The sequence below is a fragment of the Thunnus albacares genome, chromosome 22 (genome assembly GCF_914725855.1).
Source record: "Thunnus albacares chromosome 22, fThuAlb1.1, whole genome shotgun sequence".
Lineage (NCBI taxonomy): Eukaryota > Metazoa > Chordata > Actinopteri > Scombriformes > Scombridae > Thunnus > Thunnus albacares.
In genome coordinates this window covers 22688562-22714420 of record NC_058127.1, presented here as the reverse complement: position 1 = coordinate 22714420, position 25859 = coordinate 22688562, and the positions used below count along the sequence as shown (strand labels likewise).

At 41.6% G+C, this 25859-nt stretch overlaps 1 protein-coding gene across 6 annotated transcripts in view; it reads right to left on the bottom strand.

Annotated features, from left to right (window-relative positions):
• nrxn2b (neurexin 2b) overlaps positions 1-25859 on the bottom strand; it is a 714140-nt gene that overhangs the window by 91668 nt on the left and 596613 nt on the right. For all 6 annotated transcript variants that reach the window (XM_044341047.1, XM_044341046.1, XM_044341049.1 and 3 more), the window contains one exon: positions 18634-18815. In XM_044341047.1, the coding sequence (XP_044196982.1) occupies positions 18634-18815 (182 nt within the window). The remainder of the gene's footprint in view (positions 1-18633; positions 18816-25859) is intronic.

The window sequence follows — 25859 nt, the reverse complement described above, 5'->3', positions numbered from 1 at the left end:
AAACACTGTAAAGTGCTATATCACTCCTGATGAGCAGTTTGGCACCTTGCATGGCAGCCTCTGCCATCAGTGTATGAATGTGTGTGTGTGTGTGTGTGTGTGTGTGAATGTTGGCATGTGTTGTAAAGCGCTTTGAGTGGTCGGTAGACTAGAAAAGTGCTATATACATGCAGTCCGTTTACCATTATTCAGCAGATATGTGAATCTAAACCCTGAAACCAATCTTCCACTAAATCCCTGATCCCTGATTGCTTTAGTAATCATAAAGCCAATTACACTGCCATGCTGGGATAACCTTTCCTGTTATCTGTAGTTTCACCCAGCTGAGCACTGACATAAGAGTGATGGCTGTGACTGAAATTCACATATGTGTATTTAAGCACTTACTTTGCATGCATGTACATGGATTATCCAGATCAATATTTCTTGCTTCAAGAAAATGTATATTTTTGAGCATGCCTGCAGCCAGCTGCAGTGAATATTAATCTGAAGCCACAAGGCGGTTCTTGCTGTTTCTTTTGGATGTTCATTCATTGTTTTTGTCGTTAGGGAATAAAACCATAACATTGCATGCTGCAGTAAGGCAGGTGTGATAGTAAGATATATATATATATATATATATATATATATATATATATATATATATATACAAAAAAAAAAAAAAAAGATTTAACATTTGTATCTGCCTTCATTAGTTTGCAGCCACTTGTGATTTCTGTAATTTCAGATTCCTGTCAGCATAATAGAATGATCAAATTGAATTTAGGTTTAATGTACTATTGTACAATGAATAACATCTTGACTTGTCACATCTTGTATCAATGAAATATGTGTCTTTGTTTTCAGTCTGCTAATGTTTGAAGCACTGAGCCTTCTAGTCAAGTTTTCCTGCAGACAGAGTGATCTGAGGCCTCTACACTCACATTTTGTTAGACTGAAGGTAAAATCTGTATTTAACGGTGGAGAAAGCCAGAGAATGTTCAAAACTAACTTTCACTGAATGTCTTTATCTATCTACTTGCTATGTGCCCATAATTTGTGTTGACAGCCTCCGTTACTCGCATTACAGCTGAGTATCACATACTGTCTGGGAAAAGCAGCGGTATTTCCCAATACACATCCACATCAACTGCATACGCAGTGTGTTTGCCACACATTTCATTTAACATTAGATTCAGTGGCTAACTTGCAGCCCCCTCTGACAACTCCCTTCAGACTGCATCCGCTCCCAATGTTCCAGGACCCTCCAGATTTACACATTAAACACTGGTTGTGCTGCACCAGCTGTCTGGCCGACTCTCTAAATCATCAGGCCAGATGTGCAGCTAATTGTCATGGCAAGCATGGCATCTCGACACCCCGCCGTGACAGCCTCCAGCATGGAGAGATTTATGAAGCATGTGTCTGTACGCATGTTTGTGTGTGTGTGTACGTGAAGTTCTGAGTGTGAAGAACTTTCCTTCCTGCTTCCCCTCTGAACCTTCCAACCCCTGGGATACCTCCGTCAACACTGATGTAACTGAATAGTGATGTCAGTATTGTGCGTTTTTAAATAAGCTCAATGGTAGCCTGTGAGCATTGAGCTTTTAGCCTACCCATGAAGGCCAGACAGAGTGCAGCAGGATCCCTCACACACAGCTGTAAACCAGGCGGGGGGGCGCAGGAGCTGAGAGGCACCACCCCCCGGCCATCTGACCCAGAGAAGGCTCACTGATCTAGGACTTGTTAAAACAACGGGTGGGGGCCCTCAGAAAAGCTCCTGGGTGTCCTCCTCTTCTCTGTGTAGCTGGCATCACAGTCAGTGCTCACATCATCCCTCCCATGTGGGTTGCAGCTTGTGTGTGTGAACATGTGTGTGTGTGTGTTTATGAGAGAGACACAGAGTCCGGAGAGCCGGGAAGGTGCCTGTTGTTTACGCATCTTATTTTCTCTCTGATGATAATACATCTGCAGCTTTTGGAGACAGACCACTGTGTGCTATTACATCTGTTGATTAGCTAGCCGATTGCTTTTGATCAAGTGGATCCAGAGAAAGGCATTACTGATGCTCCATACATCTGCCTCATGACTGCCAGTGTAAACAGCTCTGGGACGCCGCTGTAAGTGATTGCTGTTAATCCATCAGGGAAATGGTCTCATCTGCCTCGGCTATTGCCTTTTTCTAATTATTGGGACTGCCAGCTTTGATAACTATGCCCTATCTGTCACATATGTATGGATTGCGCCCCGGTTGACTGAGCAACGATTGCATGGCAATGTAAACCGGAGAGCAGGTGGAATGAGCAAGACGCGGAAAAAGCTTCATTTGTCAACATGGATGACTGTGGTCTGCCTCCTCGTCCATTTATCATGCTACAGTAACGTGGATCATACAAATCCGACATGCTTTTTTTTTGAATGTTACATCCTAGATCTGACCTGTAGATGAGTCACCAGTAGCAAAGTACAACCTGACATTCAACCTGGTCACGATGGAAGGGGCTTTGGCTAAGCAGAGTGGCTGGGAGAAGCTAATTTTCATCTGTGTATTAATCAAACAGGCATGTGGGTTCAGCTAATTGCAATGGGAAGACGTCCAACTAGCAAGGCTTTTTTTTCCCTCGAGTTGGCCCAGCTCTTTGCAGAGGACATGAACAGCTTGACGGCTACTGCCCCAGTCTTAGTTGAGTGGGAAGATCCATGTGTCCAAAATGCACAGGATAGTAGTCGGAGTCGGTGAACTTTTTGTCATGTAAGTGACTTCTTGCACAACCCTAATGAGCCTGTGCCACCACCAAGTATCCTCTTTAACTTTACTGATCTGCAGGAAAATGTCAGATTCTTCGCTGCTGTTGAAACATTAGCAAATCTGGCCGTGTCCCTAAACGTCTCACACCATAGCCTGTGCTGAAATAAAGTCAGCACATTTCCCTTTTTTTTTTAGGCAGTAAAATACAGTTTCCAACTCTCATTAAAGTCAAACTGGTGACTTCTCCCTCTCTTACTTTCACCGACTCTTCCTCAGCCTTTTGCTACATCAGCTACGGATATAAGGGTACTTATTCAGCATATCATTCTGAAGCCTAGCTCTGTGTAAGTACAAGCACTGACTCAGCAAAGAGGGAGTGGAAGAGAAAAACAGACATAATAAAAGAATTAGAGAGACAGAGTTTGAAAATGAGGGCACAAACAGGAATAACCTTAACCCGCTAGATGTAGCTATCAATTCTGTCAAATTAAAAGTTTAAAAAGGAGCTGCAAACACATTTAATGATGTCCGTGTTTGATAGCTCATGGTTCCCTGATGAAATAAGCCCGTGGCTTACTTGCAGAAGATTACTTTTGTTTTTCATTGTTTTTCCACCTACAAATTATGATCAAGTAGCTTTTTGCACTCAGCTGCTAAAGAGTTCCTACATGATGGAGAGACAGAATGAAATGTACAAGACAAGGCGTGGTTACAAACTAAAAGACTGAAGGCTGTTGCTGATTCTTGCATGTGATTGTCCCGAACCCAACCGGATGAACCTAAGAAATGGCGGTACACCCAGTTCCCAGCGGCAGCAGCCGATGAATGAATGATGAACTTCCTTCTCCTCCTAAATTGTGCAGGAATAATATGATGGCACCAATCCTTCAATCACTTATTAGAGGTTCCTCCCTTGTGGCTTTACTTCCTCTAAATATTAGGGGGAGTATGTGAGACAATGCAGCTCAGCGAGAATCAAAGAGCCTGAAACTGTCTTGATTCTCCACTTCTCTGAATATTCTCCTTATGACACAGAGTTTTGTTTTGTTTGGGGTTTTTTTTTTTTTTTTTTTTTTCAAATCTCATAAACGTGTCACAAAAGAAATGATCTTCTCCCTCTTCAGGTCTCGATTCACACAGCTCTTGGGAATGCGAGCTTAACAAAACAAAAGCCCTTTTTTGTTTCATTTTCTGAAGTCATTTGCAATTTTGGCTGCTTGTGAATTTTTCCTCCAACTGACCCCCTCCCTGGAGAGAGAGGGTGAGACACTGAACGGCAGCAGAAATTTATCAAAATGAGTGAGGGTTATATTTTTCTTCCCATTTCCCCACCCCTCCTCTTCCATCTCTGATCAAATTCAGAGCCAATGCTGACATGAAATACACAAAAGAAGATATGGTCAATGAATATATACTGTCTAGCAAACTGACAGGCACACAGATTGTTATTGAAAAGGGACGGGACTGAGTGAGGGTAGAAAGCATTAATTTACTGCAAAATGTGTGTATTTAAGTCGTCATAACTTAAACATTAAATGTTTTTTACATGAAAAACATTTACGTGGGTTGGATTAGTAAAAGCCAAAGAGGAGGGATTTTTAGAGAGGATCACTGAACTACATAGGTCTGTTTTGTAGCTAAACATAATCCACATTCTGTCCTTTTCATCCCCTTTCTTCTCAGTTTTCATTCTCTCTGTACACACCTGCCTTCAACTTGGCCAACACCTTCCATTCAAATCAAACCAAAAATGGTCTTTACAGCAGATTTACCAAAGCAATACAGCAGCTGCAGCAAGCGAATCCTATTTGCACCTTATCGGCCGGGTGATAGCGCATGAAAGATTCAGCAGTGAACATCCACAGGACGGTCTGTGTGACAGGTTTGCACAGACCTCAGGGGCCCATCATGCATCGGTTATCGCCGGTCTGACAACAGGATTTCATCTCTTGGGGAAAGAGAGAGGAAAACAGAGCAGTCGACGTCTCAGCTCAGTGAGCTAAGACCCTCAGTAACCCATATCAGTGAGGATGGATTACTGGTGAAAGTAGTCCTCGACCCATAGAGAAGAAAAGATGGAATAGAGAGAAGAGGGTGATGGAGTAAATGTGAAAGATAAGAGAACATTTTCATCTTTGCTGTTAAAGCATAATTTTGATTTATAACAACTTGGGTCTTATTTCCTTAGTTTTGGCCGACATTTCTATCAGAAAAAATGACATTACATTCAACAAGGTAATTACTGTCATCTGAGGAGGCTTATATACACACACTGTATATATATACAGACAGGTGACAAATTACAGGAATAACTTGAAAAATGAGTGGAGAAACATAACGAACGCAGACGCTTCCACGCAGGTGCACTGCATTGTACGATTAAGCAATCAACATCCAATCATGCTCTGTGGCATCCGGATTTTGTATCAAGATGGCAAGAGGAAAAAAACTAAGTGACTTTGAAAGAGGGTTCATTGTTGGGGCACGGATGGCAGAAGCTTCAGTCACAAAGACTGCTCAGCTGGCTGGCGTTTCAGTAGGAACGGTGACTAAAGTGACATCTGCATTTCGATCTATTGGAAAGACATCAGTAAATAGGATCGGAAATTGTGGTTGACAGCGCGCGTTTGATGACCGTGATGATGTGTAAGGAAAAACAGAAGAGCAACTCTTCCTCAGGTGACTGAGAACGTCAATGATGACAGGATGTGATCAAACAGTCCATCGACAATTACATAGAGAGGGATATTATAGTAGAGCTTCAGTGCATAAACCCCTCATTACAAAGATGAATGCACATTTGACAGTTCAGTGGTGCAAAAACCACTGGCACTGGTCTATAGAGATGTGGGAAAAGGTGATATGGTCAGATGAGTCATCTTTCACCATATTCTTGACAAGTGGGCGAGTGCATGTGTGGCGTACATGAAGAGAACAGTACAGGTCTGAATGTTTGACCCCTACAGTGAGGGTCACTGCAAATCAATACAAAGTTGCTCTGAGTGATCACCTTTATCCTATGATGAAATATTTCTATCCTGAGAGAGTTTCTTCCAGGATTACAATAACCCTATCCATAGGGCACGAGGAGTCACTGCATAGTTCGATGACTATAAAAGTGATGTGAATCATATGCTATGTCCTTCACAGTCACCAGATATCAACCCAATTGAACACGTATGGGAGATTTTGGACTGACGTGTTAGACAGCGCTCTCCAGCATCATCAAAAAACCAAATGAGAAAATATCTTTTTGAAGAATGGTGTTCATCTCTCTCCTGGAGGGATAGAGACTTATAGAATCAATGCCAAGGCGCACTGAAGCTGTTCTGGCAGCACATGGTGGCCCAGCACCTTACTAAGATATATACATATATAATATTTCTGTGTGACTGTGTACAGTAATCTACCATATGCTGCCATTTTAGACAGGTCTCTGTTGCAAAAGAGACAACATATTAAATATTCCCATCATACAGAATGGATGACAGATGAGACAGATTGCCATGTTTACATGTCATTCATGTCACCGGGAAATTCAAGACAGTTGTATGATTGCCGAGTCGGTCCAGTGAGTGTTAAAAAACACTGTGCATTGACTGTAGGACAATATCCATTTAAATTGTGTATGACAGTATGACAGACTCCGAAAGTATGAGCTATCCATATTTGTTTGCTTTCTCAGGCACATCCATATTATTGAGTCTGATACATATCAGCAGGTTCACAATCATCCAAGTTTCCCAGTGGAAATTGATGTGGAAGTTGAATTACAGTTACACATCAGCACCGGGTAATTATGGTAACTTCCCACTTGGCATAATGCAACTTGATTACCAATATTTTTGACGCACTAGCTTTCGGTTTTAATTAACCTGGCTAAACTATTGGCTTAATCATAATCTGTCTGATCATCTGACTGCTGACTCCAGATCTCATCAAGTACTTGTTTCAGTACAATGTTATCACAACATAGAAATGATAGCCAAAACTACAAAATATGACCCCAAATGTAATAAATCAGAATTGTGTCATTTCTCATTCAGCCTCTCCTTTCCTCTCCAAACAATGGAAATTAATTAACAGACCAACTGCTCAAGTTACAGCAAGGAGACTAAATATACTTGGCCTGCAGACTCTGCACGCTGACCACTAACACGCTGACACAGTGCATCTAACAACACTTTTTGTACACCGACTTTATCAGTGAAGCAACCTGAGGGACTTGGAGGTGTGACCAAGTCTGAACTCGATAAATGGAGAAACATCATGACACAGACACTGCTGTGTTCCTGCCCCGGCTGATTGTCTCTCTTTTTTTTCCTCTTTAGAGGTGCGCTGCATGAAATTTAACTCACTGCAGAACACCAGCTGTGGCCCTTATTAAGAGCTCTTTCATTCCTAAAAAGGAAATACAGTTTAAGAAAAAGTCTTCTTATCTTCACCAGTTGCTTTTTAAGAGTTTCACTCTCGGTTCTGACTAAATTTATGCTGATGGCACCACACATTCATTCTTAATGGTGTTCATTTTCAGAATAACAAAAGCACTGAATAATGAATTGGTTTTTCTGGTCTGTCACAGTGGAATGGTCGATGGACTCGCCAAGTTAAGAGTGGCTACTGAGAAAAGATACATTTATCATTTCTGCCTTGAGTACATCACCGAGGGCTTGGAAACATAGACGTGCACTCTGCATGGATGAGCAGATGTAAACATCTTTTTTTGCCTCTTTCGGCCTCCGAGACATTCTCTTGCAGTCCATCGATCTTTTTCCAGCTCTGTTGCTTTTTTCCCTCTTTCAGTCTTTAAGTCCATTCTCTCCTACTCTGCTTTCAGTCTCTCCTTTTAGCTCGACTATGTTCATGGTAGAAACATCCTCTCCAAGAAAGTCAGCAAGTACACACAGTAAGGGTGAGAAAAGATTCACTAACAGTGTTTGGGCTTTAAGCTGACCACCATTATACGATAGTGGATGAGATAGGTTGGAAAAAGTTCAAAGCAGTTTCATGGAGTAAACACAGAAAAGTCTGACTGTGTTGGTTTTCCTCACTGCAATACAACACTCATGGTGTTTGGGCAATAAGAGATAGATTTTTTTTTTTTATCCTCCAGGAAAGTGGACCAAAAGTGATGTAGGATGCTCATTTGGTGGTCGATTGAGATATTAAAGGGGGGCATGGACTGATAGCAGTTTTACAATCAATAGAAGACATAAGCTTTATTAAAACAGTACAGAAAGTCAATGGACAAACTTTTATGGAAAGGGCAAGGATGAATTATGGATGCAGTGATGAATCAAAGAGGAGGGAAAACTTAAGGGTCAGCCAAAGTCCAAAAAGTATTAGATAAAATGCTAATAGGCAGCTTTGAATAATGCCCAATAGAGCAATGGTTCTTAAACTTTTTCACGTCAAGGAGCCCTAAACTGACACAAATTAGACAATGGACCTCCATTTGATCAGATTTTGTCCCAGGATCCCACATCTGATAAGATTTTTGCTTTTAGATGTTTTATTACAGAAGGTGTATGAAACCCATTACCAAAGTAGTCATATATGCTGTCATTGTGTTACTTATGGATGGAATTGTAGTGAAAATAAATGATTCCCCTTTTTGCTGGGGACCCACTTTGTGAACCACTGCAGTAGAGAATTATAACACACAGTCAAAAGTTGGGGGAATGTGTTAGATATGAGAATTGGGAGTTTGTATACAAGTACTGTAGGCAATCGGTGTTTGTTTAAGGATGATGTATCCACTATGAAATTCATGCATGTGTCAGCATTATGAGTTAATCATGGAAGAGAAAAGTTTTAATGAGACCATTCAGAATAGTGCAGACACCTGAGCGTTCAAACAGAAAATGAGTCGATTAGTCACAGAGAATCGTTAACAGCAGCAGCAGAAATTGTAAGTGTAGATGAATCAGAATGCAAATGAAGGTATGATTTCTAATGAGTAATGTTAGCTATGTTGTGTCGGATGAGTTTAGAGTTGTGTTAAATTAAATAGGTTGTCCTGTCTGTGCTGGCTGTGTGCTTATAGCAGTGAGTGAGGCTGGAGGCCTGGATAAAGTGCATCCAGCAGGAGCTGAGGGCCGGATGTGCAGCGATGACATTTGGAGAAGACCTTGCAGTGGTCCTCTCCTCGGGGCACCTCGCTAAATACAAAAAGGACAAGATAAATGCACTCTTTTCATTTTTTCTTCTCCATCTTATTACTTGCTCTATCCGTTTCTTTTCACCCTCCCCTCTTCTTTCCGTCTCCCTCCTCATTTCATTCCACATGCTGCTCTCTCTCCAGATTACTGGGATTGTGAGGACCAGCTATACATACATTTTCTTTTGTATGTAGGTTTCAAACTGATTCACAGAGTCGTATTGTGAACCCGTACATGTCAGGCTCATTGAGTTAAATCCTAATCTCGAAGATTAAAAAAACCACACAGCGAATGTGAAACGCTGCACGTTAAATCTTAAATAAAACGACAAAAGCAGCAAAGACGACACCGTCGGTGCAACGCATCACAATGCTGATAACATAATTTGTGTGGAAAATTATGAAAATAAAACTCTCGCTTCATATTAGATTGCTAGTAGGCAGGTAGTTATCTTGTTGTGCAGTCATACAGTACTCATCTGCACTAAGCTGATGAACCACTTGTGTAAACACTACAATTATGTAGACAGAGTGCAGAAGAAGATGAGTGGAAGGAAGCAGATAGCAGACAATGGCAAGAAAGAATAGAAACAGGGTAGTTTTGCCTTCCCAGGTGATTATTAAAGGCTAGACTGAAGCCATGCAGACAGGCCTGCTATCTTGGACCCTAATAGCTTATTGATCTGGAAAGCCCATCCACCACTTTACTCTTACAGGATACATAGCCAGGGTGAGTTTCAAGTACAGTGACCTACAGGCAGTAAAGATAGTTGAGGCCACCTTGTTAACAAAATGATTGGGTTTTTTATGGACTTATCATCAGTTAGTTAGTTTCAGTATAACATATTTTAAGCGGTTAAGACAAAGCAAAGCAAACAAATTAATAAAAAGCTATCATTTTATTTGCCAGTAGAACTTTGACCTGTCTTCATAGATGTGTAAGTGTAAGCCACTGAACTATCAGCCAGAAAGAACAGCTGGTCCTGATGGTTTTAGATAATGTTTTCTGGGTGGGTTGGCGGTTCGATCCCTAGTTCCTGTCCACATGTTGTAATGTCCTTAAGCATGGCACTAAACCCCAAATTGCTCCTAATGTGTAAGTCGTTTTGGGACGAAAGCATCTGCCAAATAGGTCCGGTGTAATGTAATGCTTCCCTTTTTGTGGACTCACTTAGGCTGAAGTGTACAAAACCAAATGGATGTCCTTTTAGCTACAGTACAGTGCAGATCTACCAATCTTCATTTAATAATAATGTCATCCATCACTTCCTGAGTGCGTTGTCTTCAACAGTAAATCAACACTGTATTATCTGGCTGCAATTACCCGTCTCTGTATACGTTTAAGTTTTTAATCCCATTGCAGGTCTGACCACACATCAATCAGTGATGTGAATGCGGGTGCTTTCATCAGCTGTCAAAGGCAAAATAGCTGTTGTGAGACAAAGTGCAACATGCTTAATACAGTATGTGCTTGAAATGCTTCAAAATGATGTAATTCAGTATGGATGTACCCTTTCATTCCTTCAGTTGTTGTACAGCGGACAGAATAAATGACCCTCTAATAGTCCAGTTATAATAACATCTGACAAATGAACAAGTCCACACACATGTGCAGTGATGCTCGCTGTGTGCTTCAGCAGTACTGAGTAACTTCTTGGATCTTTGAAGTACTTTGCGTCTAAAAATCAAGACAAATGACCAAACAGATGACAGCAGAGGCACTGCTTTGAAGTGGTCATCCAAAGGGTTGCAAGAGGTATGTGTATTGAGAAAGACCTCTCAGGCGATGATAATTAAGCCCATGCTGTGCACTCCCCTCTACAAGCAACACCAATCAAATGATCATGGATGGATTTTAATTAAGAATGGTTAATTATGACAGGGGTCTACCAATCCTAGAGAAGGAGGTGGGTTTCATAGGATGGTCTAGCTCCTAAACCCCTTGCCAATCCAAAGTTAGCCACCCATGATGAAGCTCTAAGTTAGACTCTGCCCCCCCTTCAGCTCACACCCTGCCGCCCCTCCAACCACAGGGACAATTAATTAGTGATGCGAAAGCGAAGGATTAATCGATATGTTGTCAAGCTCCCGCCGACTGAGGAGAGAGACCCTGCCAAACCCACCAGGACCCGATCTCATTACTAACAGCGGCCCACGCTCCCCTTTGCGAGGCAGCTGCATTCATCAAAGCAATGCCTCCCTTTCTCCCTCAATTGTTCTCCATGCTTCATCCCTCCGTCCCCTCCCTGCATGTTTGGCTTTTTCTTCCCTGACAAGATGAAGGAGGGTAGGTTGCAGAAGTGACATCCATTTAAGAAAGGAAAGGTGGGAGTTATAAATAAGGAAATAACTAAAACACAATGTGTAGCAGAGAATATTTAGGGCTGCCCTTGTAAATTGTGACTGTGCATGAATTAAAGTGTGAACTAGGTTAATCATATATGTCTTGTAAGTGAACGTGAAGGTGTCCTTGCAATTGTGTTTGTGTGCAACTCTGACAGCTAACTGGAACCTGAGCGCGGTGCGTGACTCTGTGTGCATGCCACTGACAGCTAGTTAGGAGTTAATGTGTACTGTGTGTCGCTAAATGTGTGTGCGTGTATGCACTCATATATCCCTCTGTGTATATGTGTGTGTCTGTGTTACTGGGGGCGGGGAGTAGAGGATAAAAGCCTCTGCCTCTCTCTGACAGTTTTATCCGCATCACCATCTGCCTTTATCTGACGCCAGCATCTCTCGGCTCCCCACTGCACTGTGAAAGCTCTCCATCCACCCTGCTCTCCTCGCCACTCATCTTATCCCAGCCTGCCGTCACATGTCAGATCATATTTTTCAACCCATAATTAAACAGTCGCTGGCTTAAACCCTTGACAGATAACCTGTGGCCGTTATAAAGTAAAAATGAAAAAAAAAAGGCATATGGTATATCCCCTCCCCCCCCTAAAAGAGGAGAGTTTCTCTCACTAGCCAGCAGTGAGAGGAAAAGAGATCATGGTGAAGGTAATGAAGTCAGATGCTGCACTTCACATTTGGACTGTGGGGATGTTGGCAACAAAAAGCCTATGTGCAGAAACATGAACACCGGGGTGCGCTGTCCCTCTGTTCCTCTCTCAATCAGCATTTGTCACATGCTGGGAGAGGGGTAAGGGTGGGGTCAAGAGGAGAAAATATAGCCATGTCCCTCTTGCTATCCCCCCTCCCGCCTCTAACCCTGCCCCTGCTCAAAGTAGACACTTGTCGTGAGGGATGGCTCCCTCACTGGTAATCAGAGGCAGCTCTTATTTAATGCTATGAGCAGGGACCGGACAGCCAGTGATGGAGGTACTCGGGGAGGCCCGCTGCACGCTGTGCACTGGCCCATAACTGCAGATGAGACACTTCCCACAGAGCAGTTAGCGCGACAACTCGCCAGCTGTAAACATAATGACTGCCAAATGTGAGTGGTGCCCGTGTGAACAGCAATAAATACAAACAGACACCTCTAAAAAATACTAAAAAAGATTGTGCAAGTCCTAGTTTGAGAGGTGCGACTAAACTGCTACAACTTTATTCGGCCATCTGTCAGGCCATTTAGAAAGTTTATGAATATCTCATTGAGAGAACAGCACTGATATGTGCTTCTTTCTTTGAGTGAAAACAGCTACATGAGACTCCATATTTTAACAGTCTCAAGAAAGGAATATTATTTCTGCACAGATTCAAGAACCTGCAGGGTAAGTTCTATTCATTTCTGATGAGTCATAAGGCTGAAGATAGTTACGTTTTGTGAGGCCTCCCTACACAAGCCAGTTTCTCCATATTGTGATCAACGAATACTTTTGGACAAGGGAAGCAAAATGCAAGAAAGTCTCCGAAAATGTGTTTTCCTCAGTGCCTATGTTTACCACGCTGGGTGCTGTCACCTGAGCCAGGCAGCAAGGACAGCAGAGCGTGAAGCTGGAGAAAGACAAGCCCTTCTTTTTGCATGCCCAGTTTTCAAATTGTCAATGTTTGCGTACAGGGAAACATGGACACACTCAGACTGAGACTATCAACTCAGCACAAAACTAAACAATGTTGTACTTTTGTTTGCATTGAGATATGACTGCGGGAAATCACACCAGACACCACACACACACAACTGTAGCTTTTACACTCAGTGTGGTAAGACTGAGGCAGAAGGAGTGTGTATCCTTTCTACAACTGACTGGTGTACTGACTGAAAAACAGTATCATTTAATTGTTCACCTGTTCTGGAAGTTCTTACATTTCACCACTAACATAAAACTACATATTCAGCTGTACACAACCAGCTACACATGATCAGCGACTTTGAATTCTTGCACCTGGACCCAGTTTTTGGCATACTTACATACAGAACTTCCAGTTGATCAGGACATACAGTATGTTGTGCTTTAAAGTAAAGATAAGATAGAGATACGCTTCCATATCTGTCTGTACGCTTCATTCCCTGAATTTGATGGGGGAAAAGTCATGAATATTGGAAAAAAAACGATGCTCTGCTCTCCCAAATGACCATGTTTACATCTATTGAGCTAAGATCCTGTGAAAGACATAGTGGGGACTGGGGGACACCTTGTCTATTACATCTAAGAAAACAGAAATGCTCACTGGAGTAATAAAAGTTGTATCTATTCCTATTGAATTCATCTTGTGAGTGGTGAAACCAAAGGTATTTGCTCACTTACTAAGCTCTTCCTGGAGCTTATGAACCAATCGCAGTCATGTTTAGCAAATGGAACTTGTTCAGGTGTCATCAGGTGACCTATGTGCAGGTCCCTGGTCATGGAGTTCTATGAACACCAAACCAAAACTGGCCATCAGCTGCATCGGATCAAAGTTATGGACCGGGAGATATGATCTCCCACCCATATACAACTCTCTGTTCTGACTTGACCATGGTCCTGTACTTAAGTCATGTGATGACACCTGAGCAAGTTCCATTTGCAGAAGAAGGCCATGGGGTATGGTTGAATAATCCAGGAAAAAGTAAGTAAGTAAAAGTGGACTTTTCCAAAATTTCCAAAATGACTTCCAAGGAGAATGACCTTCCAAAAATGTCTCTGCATTGAAGGAAATATGGCAGCAACAACTGCGACTGTTTGGGATGAAATAAAGACAAACTATAGTTTGAATGAGCAGCAAGCTCAGGTCATGATAGCTGGTTACACCAATGTGACAAATGACACAAAAACTCAACAGTGACTGTGTACCGCAAAAACGGTTGCTAATTCAAACTAATGCAGACATTGGGAGTTACAATTGAGCTACAAGCTACCAACATGTTCATCTAAGCCCAGTGAGTAAAAGGCAACTGGACTTAGTGAGTATTCTTGAAAATGTTTCACCATTCATCCAAAAGGCTTAATTAGTTCTACTGACTCTTGGGGAGTTCTGTGGTATTTAACTTCTCTGGGTGATTAAATACAGAGGAACTTCCCACCAGTCAGTAGAAATGATGAAGTCTACTGGATGAACAGCAAATTTTCTTCAAGGCCAGGCAGTGAATCCAGCTGTTTCTGGTTTATTACTACTTGATATTCCCTGACCTGGATGACAGAGAATCTTTATAGACATATGAGCAATCCTGCACTGCAACAGCAATATGTGCAGTCATGTTTAGTCTGCTCTGCAATGATTCATTCCTATGGCATTTTCCAGATAATGAATTTCAAAGCTTTTTCATCTAGAACTCTCAAAATGTCAACTGGAAAGTTTCAGACACACCCACAGTAAATAATTAGGGAAGTGCAAGAAACAAGGTCTTGTGGGGATATAGTATGTCCTTTTTAAACCCAGCCACAGTCAGCAGATTCAGTATAAGCACCTTATCCCACAACCTGGACATTACATCTCATACCCCCAGGCCTGATGACAGGCTGTCAGGAAGATGTAGTGAGTGATGACCTGCCCTCTGTCAGGTAAATAGACAGAAATGGAAAAGGAAGGTGGCATGAAAGAAGAGGAGGCCAATAAAGGAGGAAGCGAATATATAATAATATACTGTAATAGTATAAGAGATGAGTGGTTTGTGAATGATAAGGAATAATGCTCATCTTGGTGGCACATTAATATCAGCCGTGCCCACCACTGCCAGTATTTTTAGTTAAACAGACAGAGACCGATATCCATCAGCAATGTGTAATATGCTGTAATGAAAAGAAATGGTTGTGATATGGGTCTGTGGGCTTCTGACTCAGTGAAACAGGCTACGGAGGGCCTTAACTTAACATTAATCGATTGCTTCATGAGTAAAAACATGAATTTAGTTGTTTGTCTGCTTTCAAAATGCAGAAATCAAGGAATCATTGACAGAAAACCAATACAGTTTCTTAGCATTGTGCATGCCCACTTTCAAATTTGTCAGTCAGGTTTAGAACCTTTGGAATCCTATTAGAGTCCATGGAACAAGCTAACCTGGAATAAAAAGTGAAATTTTTGAACCACTAGTCAGAGCTAACGGATAACGCCCCTGGTATTGGACCTCAAGACCGCCATCACCGTTTGAACGTTGAGCTATTTTATAGTGTGATTGGGTCCGTAAGGCCCCCATCAGGTGGGATGATATGGGGCCACGGCTCCTGGGTTCTAAGGTCTAATTTGCCTGTACTTCTCCCCTCAAAGAGAGACGGGCATAATTAACAGCACCAAAACACCCACCATGGCTGAACAGAGTCATTTAGGGGAGCGACTCGGGAGGAACGGCAGCAAATGAAATGTAATTGCAATGGGAGCAGAGGAGCCGGGCTAGTGTGTCAGAGGCACTGATGTGTGTGTGAGAGGGAGGCAGAGAGAGAGAATGAATGGGCCAGACATGGGGGAATGAGGGAGTAAATGAAATACACAGAAGTTAGATAGAGAATATGCACCTGAGAGAGGAGCAGGCAAAAAAAATGACTGATGAGGGAATGTGAGCGACAGGCACAGATAAACTAGAAGGAACCTTTCCTTCAGTTTAGAATAAAAAAATGAATGCATCACGGTTCACCGAAAACTCTAAGTTAAAGGATCAGTTCACGTAAATTAAAGAAAAAGACGTTATCTCACCAACCTCTGGTGGTATCTAGCCATGCAGATAGTTTTGGTTTCATTTCCCCAGGTTTTGAGATAGAGTATCTGCCTTCGAGATTTCTTGCAACACCTCAATACAATAGAGGCAAATGGAATTTTCTTGTGACGCTCACAGCATTGGAAATTGCATTTAAAAATTCAACAGCGATATCTCAGAAACTGTGTCTTGTTACCCAGCATAATCCACTTTGGTTGAAAGTGGTTCAACTACAATTATTTATTCTATGATATTCTACTGAGATTTACTGTATATGGCCCATTGGTTGAGTCATATGTGACTCTCTCTAAACAACCCTCTGAATATAACAAAAAGAAGAAATATTACTAAAAATGACAGAAATTGACCCTTTAAAGTTCAAAGTTGCTGCATCTGAACTTTGCAAGGTACATCATCACTTCAACTCCAGCATCATTTGTTGTGTCCATTGCATTTAAAACTGTAATCTTTCATCATTACAGTCATTATCACTATTTATCGCTGATGTTAAGAGCATTCAAATTGGCCTTGACCTCCTTGGTTTATCCATCAGACCTCTCCCCCTCTACACTTTCACCTATCCCTCCCTCTTTCCCCATCATCCCTTCCTCTGTCCCTCTCAGTTTACGGAGCGCTGGATGAGAAGTGACCCGGGGTCAACTATGTTCCTGTCGTTTCCAGGCATGGGCAACCCAAACAAATTGGGGTCACGAGGATGTTGGAGTGGTGTGATCACACACACACACACACACAGACAGACGCGGGTGTGCAGATGGTGGAGTGTAGATAAGTGTAGATAATAGTGATAGTGTCTTATCAGTGCGTACTTAAAGAGAGTGTAAAGGAACAGCAGGACATCTTATCCACCAGCTGGTACAGTAAAGCACTGTAGATGTGGACCTGACTATGTACAGTGTGTGTTTAATTGTGTGGCTCCAGCAACATGAGTGGGTCACAGTCACCAGGTGTGGTTGTGGTTAGTAATTAACAGAAACCCCCCATTAAAATGAATATGAGTTCTGAATGTAATTTGGGGTAGAGAAAGCATGGGGTCAACGAGACAATTAGAGCCTGTGTAAATGCATTTTTAAATGCCCTCTGTCCCTTAATTGCCATTTAAAGTTATCATTAGAGGTGGTTTGAAATGACCTTTAAGCCTAACATATGAAAGCAATGAAAGCGGAGATGAGGCTAATACTAGTTTAACAAGGGATAAAAAGAGAGGCTGTTGGGTGAGTAGTCATTTTCTGGACTCTGCACACCCTGCCTCTCTCTGAACATTGCAAGTACTACACGCCGAAAAAACTAAATACCATTCAAAGATGATTCCTTAACACCCAGAAAAGCTTGAACCATACATTATCCTGCATAAAAGGGACAGAGCTTAACGTGAGCCAAACCTGAATAAAACCTGATATTACTAATTATTACATACTGTCTGTCTTCATACTTCTCAGTACATCTGAACTCCAGTCCAACCTTGAAGGATAATTCTGCTTTATTACAACTTAGGTCTTTTTTGACCTTCATTTCTATGGCACTGTACTCACCAAGTTAATTGTAAAGAAAGGGGAACTTGGCAAGAACTTTATGTCTGACGAGGCAGTTTTAAACAAACCCCCATCTTAGCCAAGCCTAATTTGAGAGCAGAAAAAACAAACAAAAAACCCTAATAGTAAAATGACTGTCTACTGTAAGCATCCATCACACTTTACAGACTGACTTTATTCCCTTTGATCAACAGCACTGTATTTGGCTTGGTTGTGTGTACATGCGGTTTTCCTGTGCAATGAGGTAGTATTACCAACATTTGGATGCACTAACTCTCAGTTTTACCTACAAATAAGGGTTGTTTGTTTAAGCAACCCTTGTCTGACAGACAGGGCAAGAAACACAAATAATCAGCCTGCAGATCTTTCTAACATCATCACCATGTTCCCAGATCTCAGAAATGACCTTAGTGGGTTATCATTACTAATAGAAATGATGGTAAAAACTGTGAAAGACCCAAGTTACATCATAAATTGGATTATCCTTTAAATCCCAAAAATTTATGACTAAGGGTCATAAAGATCCAAAAGGTTCATGACTAAGCATAAATATCAAGTTGTTATTTGTCAAGCTGGTATCTGTAACCAGCATAAAACACAAATACCTAATTAGTTTCTGTTTGAATATCAAAGTCAAGAAACATTTATGATGTCATCTTGTTCATAGTCCTATCCTTAAAACCAAGAAATTACTGCAAACAAAATGCCTCTATCCACTGACTCAGTTACTCTACTCTTCTCACCTTTAGCCTCCCTCTTACTATCTGTAGGTCCTGGTTTATGCTCAGTCCCCTGGTGCAGGCCATCCTTCATCCCACTTTGACATCCTTCCTTTATGTTGCCTGCTTTTCCTTGTTCCTTTCATTAATTCACCTGTCCTCCTTCCTCCCTCCCTCCAGCTTCTTGTTCACCAGTGAAAAGTCTAAATCGCCCCAAGTGCTCTCCCACTCTCTTGGCATCCTTCATCACCCTCCTTGTCTTTTCCACCTGGCGGCTGATAGTAGCTCATGCACATACATCCCAATCCCTACTTTTTCTTTCTGGGCTTTCCCCAGTGCGTCATCTGACCAAATTTAGTGTAGAGTACTTTCCCATTCCTCCATCAAATCCACCCCCACCCCAATAGCCAGAAGGGAGGATATCTTACTATGTGCAGTTCCAGGTAATCTCCAAGTCCCTTGGCGCTCTCTACCCTGACCAGAATGGCCTCCTTCAGCTGCGTGCTGAAGCCCACTGCCAGCCGGTCTGCCCGTGTGCTCGGCCGGTCATTGGGTGGCCAGGTATATGTGATGAGGGCTCCGCCTCGTCCGAAGATGTAAGTTGTCCCAGCTGTAAAACAAAGGAATAGGGGAGGTTATGACACAATAATAGCACTTTAAATACTGTAAAGAAAGATGTTTAATTAAGTTTGTTTTCAAAAACGAATACATTCCCATATATTTTTGGTCTTTGTATTAACAATTTATAAAAATGGCATTTATCTCTTTCTCTCATGTCATTGTTTTTGTTGTTGTTTTGAAGAAACTGCAGTTTGTGAAAATAACCTGCAGGTTATGATTCAATGTCAAATAACACCTCCTCTTTTAAATAAATACCACCTAAAGAGAGCATGATGAATATCATTTTGTACTTCAAACCAAGTTTGATGACTTATAAGCACATAAGTGAAATGTCACATACTGATCGACTGAAAAATAAAAAATATGAAAAATATGAGATGAGAAAAAATATATAGTTACTAGCAGTGTAAAACATGATCATGAAGTGCTGGCTGTCACCTCTTTGAAATGTTAATGTGCCATGCCACTGCAGTTTCAGTTGCATTGCTTTCAAACTAGAGTGAGCTGAAAAACTTTGTGATGGCTATGCTGTTAGTATAACCAGCACTTCTCAACATCAACGATAGAAATCCCTCAGATTTCCCTGTCAAAGAAACTTTGCCTCAACAGTATCTTGAATTTCAGCCTAAAAAAATCTGCCCTCTGTGTACACTGAGTGATTTCATGTTTGAACTGTAACAGAGGAGTTATGACTTGGCTCGGCTCCAATAAGCCCAGTGGTGAATGAGAAATGATGGGCGTTGGCTATGATTAGAACAGAGTAATGAAACCACAGTGAAGTGCTCTAAACCCTGTGGGCTGTCTGCCTTCCCTGGAACATAAATACACATAAACAAAAACACAGGCTGTACGTGTATACAGCTAACACACAGTAGATGCATGCACACTCGACACGCACACATGACCCAGCAATTCAAACACACTTTTATGCACACAGGCGATTACATGTTCTAATGACACACACATTTACAGACAGGGAGAGACGTGCACACACTCACATACAGATTCACATGCATGTAAAACTGCAACAAAGAACATCTTTGTTATTAATGTAACATTTAAGTTTTTTTTGATTTATTGACTAATCCTTTAGTCCAGTGTTTTTCAACCTTTTTTGAGCCAAGGTACATTTTTTTCATTGAAAAAATCATGAGGCACACCACCAGCCGAAAATGTTAAAAACTGAAACTCTGCAGCCTTTATTAACAATATGAAGTCATTCTCGTCAAAGTGTCTTGAATAGGAATCATATAAACACAAAGAAAAAGGTCTTTTATAATCTTTCATATTTCTACTCTCTCAGTGTGAATCCTGGGTCTGTTTGGATGAACACAGAGCTGATATCTTGGCGGGAATCAAAGACAGACACACACGAAGCTCTTCCTCAACAGCTCTCAGTCTCTCTCTGTTTTCTGTTTTTATAGCAGTCAGGCTTGAAAAGCTCACCTACCACAGATATGTCGTGGAAAATGTGAGCAATGTCAAAATAGCTTTGTTTGCCAGAATGGGGAACTCCTTGGCAGTAACCAACCAAAAACTGTCCAAAGGTAGATCAGCAAAGCTTAGCTTTAAACCACGATTTTGTCTCAGTTCAGTTATTTCCTCCTGCTCCTGGAAAGACATGTCCTTTCCAACAACTGATGCTGAGCTATCAGGGTCCCTAACCCAGGTAAGGCATTCAGTGAAGGCTGAAGAGAGATAAAATGTAACTGTCTGCAGACATGTCATCAATACGTCTGGAAATTGTGTTATCTAGGAGAGGGACTTTGGCTATTTCTTTAGCCGCTTCAGGTCCGAGCATCTCATTTACAACGGCTTTGCAGGCGGGAAGTATTAATGTCTCTGCCACAGTGTAGCACTTTTTTGATTTAGCTACATGTTCAGCAACGTGGTAGCTAGCTTTAAGGGCTCTCTCATTTACCTTTATGGTTCTTCTAATGAAAGTTGCCTGTTTCTCCGTGTGTTCACGCAGGCGAACAAAATAGTCCGCATTCTTGTTTTGAAGCGAAGGGTGTTTCGTTTGGAGATGGCGTTTAAGCTTACTTGGGACCACAGCACTGTTGGATAGCTTTTCACCACACACCAAGCACAACGGAGTCGGTGTCGTTGCCTCGCGCCAGAGACTTAACTCGAGCTCACCGTCTTTGCTTTCTTTTGACCTCCACTCCAGTTCGGAGTTAGCATTTTTCCTTTTCAAAAACTTTTCCGTCACTGTCACCGTACAGTCTCACTAGCCACAACGCCCTAATCACCACCACCTGTCGCATCCATGCATCACTAATTCTCTTGTCTCAAAGTAATAGGCAATAGTAGTAGGCAATCGGCTACCTGCTGCCCCCTACTGACACGGAAGAGTATTACATGATTACTCTGCCAGTCACTATACAGCACAGACACTCGACAACGGCACATTATTTGCAGATAATAATTAATTCGTTTTCAAAAAATGTTTTTTTAGACCAATTGGGTGAAATTGGATAATTTCCCACGGCACACCTGACAATATCTCACGGCACAGTGGTTGAAAAACACTGCTTTAGTCCAGTGGTTCCCAAACTTTTTTTTTGTCACGAACCCTTTTGGAAGGTGAAATAGATTTAAATCCCCACAACCCTCCTCCCTAATGTGAAAATCAATGTGATTTTTTATTTTTTTATTGTAGCAATACTGGGTAAACAAGAAACTGGAGGAGCTCAGTTTAAATTCTATTAAAATAGCACTGTCAGCAACATGAGCCGCATGTTTCTTTTCATGCATGTCTCATTAGCTAAACATTCCCCAAACCTTTTTCTGAGTTTTGAAGTTCTGAAGTTTCTATATAAGTTTCTTAGATATAAAAGACACACAGCACTTCTGTTATATTGACAGCAAACTCAAAAGCAAGAAAGTCTTTTTCATGTTTTGGATTTGACAGATGTGTTTCCACGATGCCCCTCACCATCTTGTACATGCTTTCTGAATAAATCTTGCAAACCTGAATCTTGAGAGGCTTGCCAACATCAGAGCACTCTCTTCTGTTTTTGTTTCCAAATGAATATGATTCAGTCAACTTTTGTTCCTCGACACATTTTTTCCCTGTGTCATGTGTGCCCCTGGTTTAATCTATAAAATGTCCAAAAAGAGAAAAAAAAATTCTATCACAACTTCCCAGACTACTACTGTTCTCCACAAATTGCTTGTTTTGTTCAACAAACAGTCCAAAACCCAAAGGCATTCAAATGCAAATCCTCATATTTGAAAAGCTAGAACCAACTTATGAAATGACTTAAATTTACCAAAATTGTTGTCCATTCATTATCTGTCAATTGACAAATAATTTCAGTACTGTAGATTGACGTAGAATATGCACAATCACGCGTGGACACAGTTGTGCACAGCATGAGGTTTTTGTAGCACACTTGTATATTGAAGCACATACACTCACAGGTTCAAGGACGCACACACACACACACCCTTGTTTTTTTCATGCCCTACAAATCTCTCTCTCTCTAGGTGTGCTCCAGACAGAGAGGATGGAGAGCAGAGCTGTGATGGCTGAAGGGCCAACAGGCCATCAAACGACATTCACAGAAACATGCCCCAAACCCCACAACAAGGCAGCCTGATAAAGAATAGAGACATGCAGTCTTTTCTGTGCAAACACACGCTCACACACACACAGTTTACCTAGCTCACTTTTGGGGAATTTAAATAGACTTACATTCATTTCCTGAAGACTTAACCACTGATCAAAAGAACAGCTTTTTGCCAATTGGGTCACAGCTTTTGTCCCCGACTGCACAAGCTGTCCCCAATCAACTGGTTTTAAGTCTGGTGTGTGTCCCTGAGTTAAGTCACCCACCACCCCCACCCACCCAAGACACACACACACACACACACACACACACACACTCGCACATATTCACTGAGCTACCTGACACTTTCATTATCTAAGTATCCACTGGTCTGGTAACCATTTGAAATCAGCTGACACAACTGTCCTCCCTTTCTCTCTACCACTTTCTCTCTCTCCCTCTCTCTGGCTCTCAACATCCCTCCCTCCCTCCCTCCCTCCTCCTCCTCTCCTCCTTCCCTCCCAGTGGAGCTAAGCCCTCTGCTCAGCTCTTGTTGTTTTCTGGAGGCTGTATTATTTTAGCGCTGACTAATTATCGCAGCATGGCAAGGAGGGCTATAAGGAGGTTGTGTGCCAGAGGAGGGGGGGAAAAAGAGAGGATGAAGAAAGACGACACTGTATGGAGGCAGGGAGTGTAGAGGATGGGAAAGTGCACACAGTGGATGGTGGAGAGAAGAAGAAAGTTGGCATTTTGCTTTTTTTTTTTCTCTTTCCTGTGTTTATTAACAGCGTAGCACTGGAGCCTCACAGAAGCTGGGCGAGAGACAGCTGTGGAGGAAGAGGAGGAAAGGTTTCTAAAATGGCCGACAAACAGGGAGGGAGATGGAGGGGAGCCATGTTGTGATAGATGAGAGTGTAGCCATGTTGGGTAAAAAGAGAGAGAATAGTTAATGGTGGTTGGTAGTTGAGCTTGTTAATCTGTGTGAATGCATACTAGGAGAGAAGAGACTGAGAAGGAGAAGAAGAAGGTTTAGCTGCCACACAAACACTGGCACACAAAAAGAGTGATGATTTACAACTAGCAGGAAGTATTCAGCCTGTAAAAACAGTTGTATAATGTCTGATGTCTGAAGAAATCCTGTCATCAGGGTTGGACTATTTAACAGTAAGCCTATGTAGCAAAGAAAGTTTGAAATATGGCAGCATTTAGCAGATGGATGTGGTCTAAAAACACAACCAATTTGCATTATGGGACATGTAGGAATCAGTGGTTTTGAGTTTGGGTATCTTTGCCTCTACTGCATCAATTTTGGATATTCTTTTTAAATTCTAGTCTCTTTGAAGTCTTTAAACTTTATGAAAGTGCAATAGTGCATGCTACAGATTTCTTTTCATGTAAATAGAAGGATATATATTATTTTTTAAACTTTTCTTTTCAATAATAAACAAACTGTGTTTTTGTGAATAACAAATAGAGGATGTTACCTGGTCGGTCAAGGACATTTTCATTCAGCTAGCTAGATAGCTGCATACACACAACCACGACACAACAAGGACGTCAAAACCTGAAATGCTCTTCTGTCTCTGTTGCTGTTTTAAAGTGCCTTTCATCAACATAATGTCACATATTTGAACTTTATCCCTATTCTGACTGGGCTAGCGGTTGAAGTTGATACAACACACACCGCGCAATTACAAATTTATATAACACACGTTTTTAATGAGCTAGAATAATCATCCTGTCCATTTATTATGAAGTATTTGTCTGTCACTGTGGTCCATCTCTGATATGACAAAAGGTCCCACAGGTCCCATTCTAGTCCCTCTTAATTTACCTAAACCGTCATCACATGTGTTGTGTTTTGAAGTACTGTCAACCCACATAACTCTAGGTTCTAATTAAGCTCCTGAGGTTTTCATGAATGCTACATTTGCCAAATTCCACTAAAATATGTATCAAATGAAGCATAAAACATTTAATCATTCAATTTAATGAACATGTACAGCCATACATAATAGTATATTTGATTTTACTAAATATTAGTGTTGAATGTTGTATGGGGTATCTGACCTAAAGGGAGAAGGGTCCCCAAACACCCACATGAATCTAACACTAGAATATATCTAAATTAGGGTGCACACGAAATTAGACATGCAGCACGAATCGTCACTGCATACCTTACGTGTGTACTCACAGTGAATTAAGTCTTATCAGTTAACACCCCTCTCATGTGGAGCATCTACCATATGTTTTGTGTTCTCTAGAGTTTCCTGTGTGCCGCCACTGTCACAGTCACTCTTATCACTTTTTACTTTATCATCAGCACATTCACCTCACTATCACAAACAGTGGTGCCAAAGTCGAGAAAAAAAAAACAATTTCAAAACTCCAGTCGTACTTAGAAACTCTTTCTACTTCTTTCTTGTTCCTACGACCATCCTATGAGGTGGTGTTGACTTTACCTGTTTTGATTTGTCCAGTTGATAGTGGCCACCTGCTGCTTTGTGTGCTTGTATACGTGCTTGCATGTCTTTGTGTGTATGTGCACTCCTCTCGCCTCTAAATGAGGAGACAAAGGAGGTGCAGAGTCTCTAATGAGTATCCTGACAGGGCGCATCCATGTGTCACTGTTTCTCCCAGCAAACACCTGCTGCTCTGGTTGAGGCGAAAACCACCTAATACTGCAATGCAACACACACTAACAGGAGGACAAGAGGAGGAGATAAATAGAGAGAGAAAGTGTGCATCAAACCAAAGAAGACGAGTCTGGAGGGCATTCGTCTCTGGCTGGCTTCAAGAGAATGATCTCCTTCAAATCAGAGAACATCTATACGCTTTGAGTGGATCTCTGAGGGCTCAAAGTCAGGAGTCTTGCAACCGCTCTAACAGGTGACTGTATTGCACTTTTGACACAAAGATAAACACAGTGAGTTGTTCACTGTGATCACATATCTAACAGAAACACATTTCAAGTTATTGCTTGCTAAAATAACTTGAATACAATGTCTGCCAATAAATCAATCTAACACTTTTGGTGGGGTTTGCAAACAGGCAGCAGTAATGTATTGTAACGGTAAAGACGTTACTGGATTGAAAGATGAAAAGAAACACTGGTATGGCTATGTAATCACCATAAAATATCTGCTTGAAAGAACCAGTGCTGACGGCTTCCCCACCTCTTGTGGTCTTGTGAATTCTGTCTGTCCTCTCTCTGAAGCAAAGGTAGAACTAGCATGACGTAGCACTGTGATAACCATTATGAAAGAGGTTGGGTTTATGGTTTGGAGTAAAAAGTGTCTGACCTTGACATTCAGTCTCCTCCCAACAATCAATGTTCTTCCCCTACCCTCAACCAAGGAGTTTTAGGTGCCTAAACCAAAGCAAACTTAAACCATAGAGATCATATGATTTATTTTCTAATGGTCATATGGGTCATTTTGGAAGGGAGGAAGGTGTTAGGTATTAGGACTTGTTTAAAT